General features: G+C 48.2%; 1 protein-coding gene across 1 annotated transcript in view; it reads left to right on the top strand.

Annotated features, from left to right (window-relative positions):
* The first annotated feature begins 1,354 nt into the window (after positions 1-1,354).
* The window catches only part of LOC134910166 (sulfotransferase 6B1-like), a 114,048-nt gene continuing 103,059 nt past the window's right edge, over positions 1,355-12,343 (top strand). Inside the window, exon 1 of the mRNA XM_063917891.1 lies at positions 1,355-1,892. Coding sequence (XP_063773961.1) covers positions 1,610-1,892 — 283 coding nt within the window. The 5' untranslated portion in view covers positions 1,355-1,609. The remainder of the gene's footprint in view (positions 1,893-12,343) is intronic.

Raw genomic sequence — 12,343 nt, 5'->3', positions numbered from 1 at the left:
TCCTCCATTTTCCTTTCCAAATGATCAGTACGGTCCCCAATAGCCACCAATTCAGTCTTAACTTCGCGAATAGCAGCTGTTAAATCTTTAGATAGGTCCTCTTTAAAGGCCGAGAGAAATTGTCAGAGCGATAGCGATTTAACTGTGAGAGGAGAATCCGAATCACAATCAACTCCCATAACAGAAAAAGGACTTTTAGAGCTACTCAATGATGCACCCTCAGGTGAGGGGGAGGTGGATGCACCAGATGGAGAAGAGGACGTACGCATCGTCTTCTGAGTAGGAAAAGACACACAGGGGGAGGCATCCCTTTGGCTTTCTTAGGAGGCATGGTAGCAGCAGACAATTTGTGAACAAACGTCACCGCCTTAGTGTGTAGAATGAAAGAACAGGCAACTACAGTATGTAGAAGGCATATGCGGTTATATGTTACATGGGTGGCGTATCTAGAAGCATGACGTTACTTTGCGTGCTCAATGGAAAAGGTCCACTTCACAGATGTGAATCAAGTTGCCACATGGCCCATACCAGGATGGCAGCCGCCAGATCCACTATAGCGGAGGTATACCTTTGGCCCCGTGTCGTGACACAATCCAAACCCCAAATATAGTAGCTCAGAATCTGCTGCTAGCAACAATTGTGAAAATGAGGATTAATTGAAAACATTAGCCAAGTAGTGGTGCAGTAAAACAAGGTGTAAGGACTGCTTTTGTAAGTACTTGTAAGCAGTAAGCAAACCCCCATGCTACTAATAGTGCCAGGGAACACTAACAGGGGGGTACCCCGTCAGCCATTTAGTGTGGGGAGAAATAAGCAGGGAGAGGGTGAGGACAGCTGAGAGTCAGGAGAGACTCACCACCGCCCCGCAGACATGCAGAGTGCGCCCAATCAGAGGACACAGCATGTGGACCAGACTGAACACCACATCTCAGGAGCCAGCCAGGGCTGGGAGGTAGCAGTCACTAAAAACAGAGACCCGCAGGAGGAGAGAGGAGACAGCAATCTCTGGGCGCAGCACTTCTGATCGCGGGCGCCGGGGATCAACACCGCACCTCTGAGGCAGCAGATAGCCGAGCCCGAAGACCAGGATCCGCGGTATCAGGTAGGAGAAGGCAGCGGCAGGTCCTCGGGGCAGGGGAAAGGCCAGACTCCCGGGGTTAAGGGACACAGGGACCTCTTACCGGACAGCAACATACAGCCCCCAGCTTCAACAGGGTGTACAGGCTTCAACCCGCAGAAATGCAGGAGGCATCTCCTAGCTCCGAGAGCTGAAACACCTAATGCGGACAGACTGATGTGAAAAAATATAGGTGGACTGAGGTCCACAGCAACTCGTGTCCAATGCAAAAAATAGATTTATGTAGGCGCCGGCTGGGAGCTCTCTATAGGAACATCTTCACCAGTTGCCTGTCAGACCACGCCCCAGTGCAATGTTTTTTGTGCCACTATGCTAACAACAATGAGAAACAAGAGATGACTCCAGGGGCTGTCTATTCCATTGGACTTAATGGGCAGTTGCCCAAGGGCCCCGTGAGTCTAAGGGCCTTTATCTGATAGCTGAGGTTCCTATGTTTCCAAAGGTAAATCAGCCCTGGGGAATCGGAGATATATGATTTCAAAGCAGCGGTCCCTGTCCGAGCCTATTAATTGTTCTTCCTGGCCAGATATCTCCAGTTTGGTCTTTAGAGTTTTTCTGAGTATAATCCAAAAGCTGGAACTCACCTCTTTCGGTGGATACTGGTACAGTAGCTTGTCTCTACCGGAGATATCAGCTTTCCAGCAGCCGGTCTCTGCTACAGCTCCATACACCTGGGATGTGGTTTTATATTTTTGTTGGTGTATTGCTCCAGCTCCTGGACCCCGATCCCGAAGACCCTGGTACTTCCTGAAAGGTGGGACTCTCTAGTTTTTTAGCCCATTGAAAGCTTAGAAATCCACCCTAAGGAACCAGGGATATTTGTGGCCAAACAAGCTGCCTACTGCTGGAGGATGGGGAGGGGCCCCAATGTTTTGCTTTGCCCAAGGGCCTATACTGCTACGACTGCCCTGATGATTCCACCAAATGTCACATTAAGTTCAGTAATTATGTTGAAATGCAGGATTGTGAGTTTTTCTGCTGTGTGTGTCTAGATAGATAGATAGATAGCCTATATACATTATGTGTGTTGAAAAAAAAAAGCCATTTAAATGTTTATTTTAGAAATGCAAAAACAAAAAAAGGCTACAAAATTCTACCTTTAATCTAGTGAGCTATAAAAACAAGAATAATTACAAGAACTATAGGACTAACCTTTTGCTAGGTGCATGCTCATTAAAATTGTTATGTTATTTAGCCTTAAACACACTGTGCTATGATAAAAAAATAAAAAAAAAGTACAGTAATATCCTAGTCCGCAGTAACAGAAGTGGTACTGGGCAACATTATATGCCTCTGGGTCCAATGTATGAAGCTCTTTACAAAAATGTAAATGTTGCGGCCAAGAGAAAAAGTGAATAATAGGAATAAGAAATCAGCACTACTTCCATGAAGAGTTTACAGTCTGAGGGGGAAATTGAATTGTTCCTATTAATTTATAATAATAAAAATGTCTGTTAGTGCAATTTTTTACCCGATAATGTTGTCCAGCAATTCAACTCTTGCTCATTTTTTTCAGGCGAAAATTGACCTGTTTTCATGCAAAAACACATGTATCTGGGATTAGTTCCCCTACCCATGTGTTTTCACAATCATGTTTATGAAAAAAATGACACTTATCTGGGATTTTGTAACCCCTGGCTCCAGACAGGTGGGAAAAAAAATCCTGGATAATTCCGGCTGTCCGGGGCAATTAAGTTATCTAATGGGGATCAATTAGCCATGGTAATTTACTGCAGCTAATTGAATTGCCTCCTGACTCGCAAATCAGTTTATAATCTAAATCACTTAAAACAAAACAGGTGCAGTGGCAAATGGTTATATATAAAGTACACACACTATGGGGGAATGTAATAGGGTGTGAAACTGAGAGATTTTGGGAGCGTTCTCCTGTTGTTTTAAAATGGCAATCATTTACATTGAAAAAGTAACCCAAATATCTCACTTTCTGATTCTAACACCCTATTACATACCCACTATATGTCTTTGATTTAATCAGCATACATTTCAAATGATTTTTACAAGCATGCTAAGTAATACAGTAGGAATATATATACACAAAGCAAAATATCCTGGCCACGTGCATTAATGTGTGCATACAGTTTCTAGAAAAAGCAAACAAAGGCATTTGCATTATTTTTTCATAATATCAGTAACAAGTGAAATACTGTATGTATACAGTACCTCTCCTGCCACTACAGAAATACACTGTTCTTAACCAGGGATTTACCCTCTCACTATTTCAAAATTAGTAATACAGTTACTACAGTATATAACCTACATGATCATCCTCTATCTCATTCTCTATTTGATAAATGCAGTGAATATACCAGAGTTGTAATGGTTGCCATGTGCTTAGTGTAGAGGTATTGCCTGTCACTGCAACATAGTAACATATGTGGAAACAATGGTCCGATGCAATATATAGCTGTTATAAGTAGCAATTCATGTATACTCACCCTTCCGGTGAAGCAATGCGGTACTCCGGACTCCAGCGATGCTGTCTTATCCAGTGGTGCCCTTCAGTGATGATTGGAGTAAGGCGGCGGGTCCGTCTGCTCATGCGCCGCCACCTGACCTCCCGGGAGGCTGCAGTGGCTGATGGGAGGTCAGGGGGCGGAGCCAGCATGGGTACCGGATAGAGAGCAGGGAAGCATTGATCTTCCCTACAGTTACCAGACCACAGGTCAGGCTGCATCATCTTGAGATGGCAAACCTGAACTCCATGGAGAAGCGGAAAGTTGATCTTATTAAAGTATGGTGATGCGATTCAGCTGCGGAGCGGGGAAGCCAAGCCGTGCATAGCACAAAGCATAGAAAAGCCCTGTTTAACGCAAAACAGGGCTTTTCTCTGCTACATGAATAGACCCCTAAGACTCAAACAAATGAAGACACAGTTGCTTACAGCATGCATCGAATGCTTGTTGTTTGTATAGTTGCCACTTGAATAACTTCTGTATGAGGTTACTGTTCTATGAATTGTCTGTATGCCAGTGTGATTGCATAGCTTGTGTATATACACATGCATATACACACAAACACACACACATATAATACATACATGTACAAACACACATACATATACACACACATAAACACATACACACATAGGTGGTCATTCTGAGTTGTTCGCTAGCTGTTTTCGTTCGCAGCGTTTAGGCAAAAAAATCTGCACTTCTGCGCATGCGTATGCAGCACAATCCGCATGCGCAATGTACTTTCACAACAGCCAAAGTAGTTTCACACAAGGTCTATCGAAGCTTTTCAGTCACATTGCTGGCCGCGGAATGATTGACGTGAAGTGGGCGTTTCTGGGAGGTAACTGACCGTTTTCTAGGAGTGTGTGAAAAAATGCAGGTGTGTCAGATACAAACGCAGGCGTGCCTGGGGAAACGCAGGCGTGGCTGGACAAACGCAGGGTGTGTTCGTGACGTCAAAACAGGAACCAAGTAGTCTGAAGTGATCGCAAACTCGGAGTAGGTCTGGAGCTGCTCAGAAACTGCACAATCTTTTTTAGTAGCAGCGCTGCGATCCTTTCGTTCGCACTTCTGCTAAGCTAAGATACACTCCCAGAGGGCGGTGGCTTAGCATTTGCACGGCTGCTAAAAGCAGCTAGCGAGTGAACAACTCGGAATGAGGGCCATAGAACACATATACACACATGTAACACATGGGGGATTTAAATCTTAACGCGCCCCCTATCTACCATCTAAAGTGACGGGAGATAGAGGGGCAATATTCAAATAGCCCCGTTATCGCCCCTTTCGCGCCCAGTACAGTCGGGTTTAGGCACGCAAAGCACCTAAACCCGGCTAAAGTGATGGGCGCGATCGTGAAGAGACTTGTATGGGCACCCAAACGAGTCTCTTTACGCGCATTTCAGCTCGCTCCTCCGGGGGTAGCAAGCTGAAATGAACTTCGCATGCCCGTCAACATTAGAATAGCTGCAGGTGGGCGCAATCGCAGGCGGGAGCAGGGGGCCAGATTCAAATATTCCCCCCCTGCTCCCTCCCGCGATCATGCTCCCCCCCGAGGCTATTCTAATGTTGCTGCGGACAGGCGCGTCAAGTTCATTTCAGCTCACTACCCCCGGAGGAGCGAGCTGAAATACGACTAAAGAGACCCGTTTGAGCGCCCAAATGGGTCTTTTCATAATTGCACCCATAAGTTTAGTCAGGTTTAGGTGCTTTGTGATAGGGGTGATAACGGGAGCAATTTGAATATCGCCCCTCTATCTCACATACACTGGAGCCTGCCCTGAAGAAAGAGGTGAGGATGCTGCCCGCAGGATGTCATTGCTGAGGCACATTTTACCTTTAGGCCCCGCCCAAAATGGCAAAATTCCATGATTCGCGGGTTGGCGGTAAGGGAGCAGAGCCAATTTGATGTGATTTTAGGTGAATTATGTCATTTTGGCTCTGACCCCCTCAGCGCCAAGACAAAAATCATGGCATACAGCCGCAAGGGGGCGGGGCTCCAAACACTGGCCATAGGACCACGGCTACACGATGCACCCAAGGTAACCCCCCACCTCCTCCCCCTGTGCCACCTGTGTACTTACCTCCCGTGCTTTGGGACAGGGGCTGCCACTGCTTAAACTGCACATGGCGCAAGGCAAAGCAGCTTCCGAGTCCCTTCATCAGCAGCATGGATGTGATGTGTCAGGTGCAGCTGATGAGGGTACTCGGGAGCTCTGCTGTATGCAGCCTGAGCAGCGGCAGGCCCCTGTCCCAAATAGCGAGTTCAGATTACCCTGTGTGCGGGCCCCAGGACGACCGCCCCTGTCTCCCCTCCCTTAAGCCATCCCTGTTGATTGAGACTGAGACAGTCTAAATACATATAAGGGCTACCGACGCAATCTCAATCTTTGGGTATGATTCTGATTCGGGAATAAAGTAAGAAAGAGTGAGTCACTGTGCACCTGGACAAACCATTTTGGTAATGAAAGGGGCACAAGTACATGTATTTTTCTGCAGCAGGTTACATTGGATTCCACAGGGAAACATGGGGGCGTAGAGTGGATCTTGATCCAGAGGCACCAACAGGCTAAAGCTTTAGGCTGTCCCAGGATGCATTGGGGTCTCCTCTATAACACTGCCTCCAGGCACTGTGAGCTCAGTTTTTCAGTTGGTGCTGCAGCAGCAGGTCACCTAACAGGAGGGCTGCACTGGGCAGCCCTGAAAAAGCTTTTTCTGACAGAAAATGTCTTCAAAACTGGGCTATCAGCGCTGTATATCATGGTGACACTTCAGCGCTGCAGCGCCATCATCTCCCAAGCGGCGTCGGGACGTGCGGTGAAGTAAATGGCTTAGGGGGCACTGGCTAGCACCTGAGCCAGATTTACACACAATATATGAGCCAAAGGGTGCATCTGGGCATTATACACAGGTGCAGCAGTATAAACTCCTGGAAATTTGGTGAGATTGATCAAAGATGTGCGGAAAAGATAGGCTGCCTCACCTGCCATAGATTTTTTACCCCAGAGTTTTGGCAATAAAAATGATTAGAACAATGCAAAGATGATATTTCAAACAAATTATTTTTATTTTTCATATACTTTATACAGTAAAAACTCTGGCACAAACATTAGTATGACAGGAAAGGCTCTGCCTCACCCCACCGCATGTCACTGCCGCTGTCAGTTACCTGGTACTTGCGGCGAAGACGTTCCGGCTTTAGGCACACAGTTGCAGTCGCTCTCTTGGTTCACGTGGCTGCTACGGGGAGAAGGTAAGAGGGTCCCCCAGGCGGGACCTGCCATTAAATCGTGTTCCATCCGCAACCTAGGGAGACGGGTTGTGGCGCTGGCAGGGACACTGTTACCTAGCAGGGACCCCACTAGACCACCAGGGCAATAGAGCACAGGTTGGGTGTACTAACTCCCCATTTAATAAGGCTCGCTAGTACCTGGGGTGGAAGTCCAGCATAGGGGCGCTTGACCTGTAGCCTCTCCCCGGCCCAGGGAGACATCTACTGCAGATTTTCCCACCATGGAGCTGCCTCACACTCTCCCTCATTCCCTGACTGAGACGCTGGGCGCCATTTTCTAAGCATAGTTACAATTGGTCTCTGGGACTGCAGGGCAAGGTCTCCCTTGTAAAGCCGCCTGCATATAGCGCTGTGTCTTTTACAAACACTTGAGTATTCTACATGTCTTTATACAGACAGCGTTAGTTAAGAAAAAGTGTACCTACAGTATTACAGGATATATTGTACGAGTATTCTGAAATATACCTGCGGTCTAGGACTGTGCTGTGATATATATATATATATCTGTACATATACTAGTCCAGTGCAGTTTTATTGTCATAATAATTATGTGCATTGTCTGTGACTGTGTGTGCCTGTATCTGCTGTGTGGGCTCACTTTCAGTGTTTCCCAGATATATCTATCTCTATGGGGGTAATTCTGATTTGATCGCAGCAGCAAGTTTGTTAGCAAATGGGCAAAACCATGTGCACTGCAGGGGAGGCAGATATAACATTTGCAGAGAGAATTAAGATTTGGGTGGGTTATTTCATTTCTGTGCAGGGTAAATACGGGCTGCTTTATTTTTACACTGCAATTTAGATTTCAGTTTGAATCACCCCACCCAAATCTAACTCTCTCTGCACATGTTATATCTGTCCCCCCTGCAGTGCACATGGTTTTGCCCAACTACTAACAAATTTGTTGCTGCGATCAACTCAGAATTAGGTCCTATATTCTGTACCCTAGGGGACTAGGGAGGTCATTCCGAGTCGTTCGCTCTGAAAATTTCTTCGCATCGCAGCGTTTTTCCGCTTAGTGCGCATGCGCAATGTCCGCACTGCGACTGCGCCAAGTAAATTTGCTATGAAGTTTGGATTTTTACTCACGGCTTTTTCTTCGCTCAGGCGATCTTAGTGTGATTGACAGGAAATGGGTGTTACTGGGCGGAAACAGGCCGTTTTATGGGCGTGTGGGAAAAAACGCTACCGTTTCCGGAAAAAACGCAGGAGTGGCCGGAGAAACGGAGGAGTGTCTGGGCGAACGCTGGGTGTGTTTGTGACGTCAAACCAGGAACGACAAGCACTGAACTGATCGCAGATGCCGAGTAAGTCTGGAGCTACTCAGAAACTGCTACGAGGTGTGTAATCGCAATAGTGCGAATACATCGTTCGCAATTTTAAAATGCTAAGATTCACTCCCAGTAGGCGGCGGCTTAGCGTGTGCAATACTGCTAAAATCGCCTTGCGAGCGAACAACTCGGAATGAGGGCCTAGGTGCGTTAGGGTCATATATATAGTGTGTCACGGTATTTACCCATTACGTGTATTCTACTGTGTACTCAGTCACATAATACTGGATTTATTCGCTGGTGTTGTGTACTGTGTCTACAGTCACATCCTAACTGATTTATTCGCAGGTATTGTACTCTGTCTGGCTTTACTAAGTCGCTCTGTTGTTGCCTGTGGTGTATCTATAATGGGTGCAGTGTGTGCAGAGCAACACGGGCCCCTGGGTCCAGAGGGGGCACACACCGCACACACTGCACCACTTTCTTCTATACTCACCTTTCCGGCGTCCATCGGTGACTGTGTGTGTGTGTGGGCCCCCTCCTCTCCTGTAGCGCACTGAGCACTAGAGACTCTGGTCCAGTGCCGAGAATCTAAAGCGCATGCGCAGGACTATGAAGAAAATTACACGCCGCCATTTTTTCGGAGTCCTGCGCATGCGCTGTAGACTCTGCCACTGTGACAGAGTCTCAGCGTTGAGAGCACTATCAGCGGCGGTGACGGCTACAGGAGAGGAGGGGGACCACACGCGGAGTCTGCATACGGGTCACCTCCTCTCTAGAAATGCCTCTGGTTGTTGTATTTATGTACAATGTCTTACAAGAAGGGCAGTAAGTCTGTGGACGCTCCTGCATCATGCAGAGCATGCGTCTGTGTACTATGTGTCATACATCTCCCAGTCAGTCCGCAGTTCCTGTAACCAATCAGGAGCAACCCTGGACTGCGTTAGAAAACCTACTGTGTACTCTGGTGGAACGCCTTACGCCCCCTATGGGACCACCTGTGCCATTACAGCCACAAATTGTCCCTATGGTTAATCTGCCTTGGGTGGAAAATTTGTCTTAACCAGTAGCATCAATAACTTATTCCTTGGTCAGGCAAAAATCTACTCCAGGTCACTCTCGTTCATGTCTCAAGGTCATCTAAGCGGGCTGCTTCCTCCTCACAATCCACTAATCTCTCAGATGTTTCATCTGAAGAGGAGGGGGAGCATACTGTCCTGTCAGACACTGAATCGTTGCTTTTACGCAAATCCTACAAATCACTGATGATGAGGATTCCACTACTGTGGCTAAGAAAACTGATATGTTTAAACGGCAGAAGGTGCTTAAAAATCTATTACCCCATTCTGACCATTTGGTGGACATCAGGCAGGAGCTCTGGTCTAATCCAGGGAAGAAATTCCTTCTGTCTAAACGGGCCTTGGGAAAATTCACCGCCGGTGGATTCTCATGTCACCCGTCTAGTGGTGTCATCCACTCTGCCTGTCACCACTGTCATTTCAAAGAAGAAACCGATAGATAAGCATATGGAGGGATACCTGAAGACTATTTACTCCCTTACAGGTGCTGTACATAGACCCACTATTGCAGCCTCTTGGGCTGCAAAAGGAATTGAAGCATGGGTTCAGGCCGTTGCATCAGAAGGCGGGTGCGGGACGCACCCAGGTATCACCCATGGAAGGGGTGACACCAAGTGCTGGCTCTTCTGCAGTGACAGGACCCGAGTGATGCAGTGTGATAATCCTCTGAAGCACTCGGCTCCTGTCACAGAAAAGGAGCCGGCACTGCACGCTGCCTAGTCTCCGGGGGCAGCCAGCATCTCAGAGGAAGCTGGATTCACCCCCGCAGTGAAGAACAGGAGACCCATGAGGCCACACCCTTATAAATTAGGCCATGCCCCCTTTTTGGCCGCCCGCGGCTCCGGCAGGGTGAGTGTGTGGGGGGGGGGGGGTGTAGTGATGCAGAGTGCGCACCGGGTGTACCCACACCTGGTGACGCCTCTGGGTTCAGGCATTAGAGGCACAGCTGCCCAAGGATATATCTGACAATGCCAGACAATACCTGTCCCATATTACCACCGCTGCCTATTACATTCAGGAGGCGTCCTATGAGGCGAGAGTGTTGGCAGCCAAGGCGTCAATTACATCTGTCCTGGCTCGCCATATTCTGTGGTTGAGTTCATGGAAGGTGGACCTAGACTACAAGAAGACCTTAGAGGTACTCCCCTTTAAGGGGGACATTTTGTTTGGGGAAGACCTAAATAAAATTGTGTCTGATTTGGCGCCTGCTAAGACTGCCTTTTTCCCAAATACTAATCCTTCTGCACAGAAGGCTTAAGGTACCACTTTTCGTTCATTTCGGCCTCAAGGGAAAGCAGAAGGTCAGGCATACCCGAGACAATCTTGTGCGCCCAAAACCACTAAGCCCAAGGCAAAGCAGTCCTGGGTGCCCCATCAGCCTGCTTCTAAACAAGACAAGCCTGCTGCATGATGGGGCGGGCCTCTCCCTGAGGGACCCCAGGGTGGGAGGCCAACTTCTGCAGTTCACCCAGGTCTGGTTAAAGACCACTTCAGACACATGGGTGCACAAAGTTGTCTTTCATAGTTACACTGTCTCTTTCAAGAGTTGTCCCCCTCGCCAGTTTTGCACCATGATTATCCCTTCGGATCCATTAAAGGTGCAAGCACTACAAAAGGTTGTGGGTTTCCTCCTGAATACAGGAGTGGTAGTGCCAGTTTCTCTGGTCCAGAAAGGCAGTGGTTACTACTCGACCCTTTTTCTAGTTCCGAAACCCAATGGGTCTTTCCGGCCTATTCTCAACCTCAAATCACTGAGAGTGAGTGAGTGTCCAAGTTCCGTATGGAAACACTGCGCTCGATTGTAGTGGCTATGGAACCCATAGACTATATGGTATCCCTGAATATACAGGATGTGTACCTGCATGTACCTATTGCCATGTCACATCAGCAGTATCTGTGGTTTGCTATTGGCAATCTCCACTATCAGTTCCAGGCTCTACCATTTGGACTAGCTATGGCTCCTCGGATCTTCACCAAGGTCATTGCCATAATGACGGCCCATCTCTGTTACCAGGGAGTCAGGATCCTGCCATATCTGGATGACTTGCTAATTCTGGTAAACTCCCACAATGTCCTCCTCAGTCATCTGGCCTGATGGTGTTGGCATTTGACATGGTATGCTCAATTTCATTCTCGCCCTCTGCAGAGGTTGATCCTTTCCAAGTGGGACGGCCTACCTCATCGGATCAGATCTCACATGATCACTTTGACTCCTGAGGTTCGTCTGTCGCTGACCTGGTGGCTACAGGACCAGCAATTGAGCACGTGCCGTCCCTTCTGGATCCCCGACTGGGTCCTGCTGACAACGGATGCCAGTCTAAGGGGATGGGGTGTGGTGTTGGAGCAACACTCTTTTCAGGGTTGATAGACCAAGGAGGAGTCATTCCTCCCAATAAACATTCTGGAGTTGCCGGCAGTGTTCAATGCGCTATCTCTTGCCCTGCCTCTGGTACAGTACAGGCCTGTTCAAGTACGGTCAGACAACACCACCACTGTGGCATACATAAACCATCAAGGTGGCACTTGAAGCCACATGGCAATGGTGGAAGTGTCAAAAATCCTTTGTTGGGCGGAACGCCATCTGCCAGCAATATCGGCAGTGTTCATTCCAGGTGTCCTGAACTGGGAAGCGGACTTCCTTAGTCACCAGGACGTGCACGCCGGCAAGTGGAGTCTTCATCCAGAAGTCTTTCAACTCCTAGTCGACAAGTGGGGCCTACCAGACATAGACCTGATGGCATCGCAACACAATCACAAGGTTCTGATCTTTGGATCAAGAGCCAGGGACCCGTTCCGGTTCCAGCGCCCATGTGAGGAGAAGCTGATTGCTGCAGCTCTCCTTCACCCTCGGTAACCGGAGCACACAGCGCCTCCCGCTCGCGGCTTTTCTCCGCACCTGGCGCACACTACCTGTGGGAAAGTGCTGGGGACTGGATGGAAAGGTTTCTGTCCTCCCCCATGCCCCCTAAAGCCCAGAGATCGAGGTCTGAAAAACGGCCGGGGGAATCCAAGATGGCCACCGCACCTAGCTCACAAATGAGTCTGCACGCTGCTGGCAGCATTAAACAGGCATTTGCAAAACACATTTC

The sequence above is a fragment of the Pseudophryne corroboree genome, chromosome 4, assembly GCF_028390025.1.
Source record: "Pseudophryne corroboree isolate aPseCor3 chromosome 4, aPseCor3.hap2, whole genome shotgun sequence".
In the NCBI taxonomy this organism is placed as follows: Eukaryota; Metazoa; Chordata; class Amphibia; order Anura; family Myobatrachidae; genus Pseudophryne; species Pseudophryne corroboree.
Note: the sequence above shows the minus strand (reverse complement) of the source record. Positions and strands in the feature narration are given on the sequence as shown.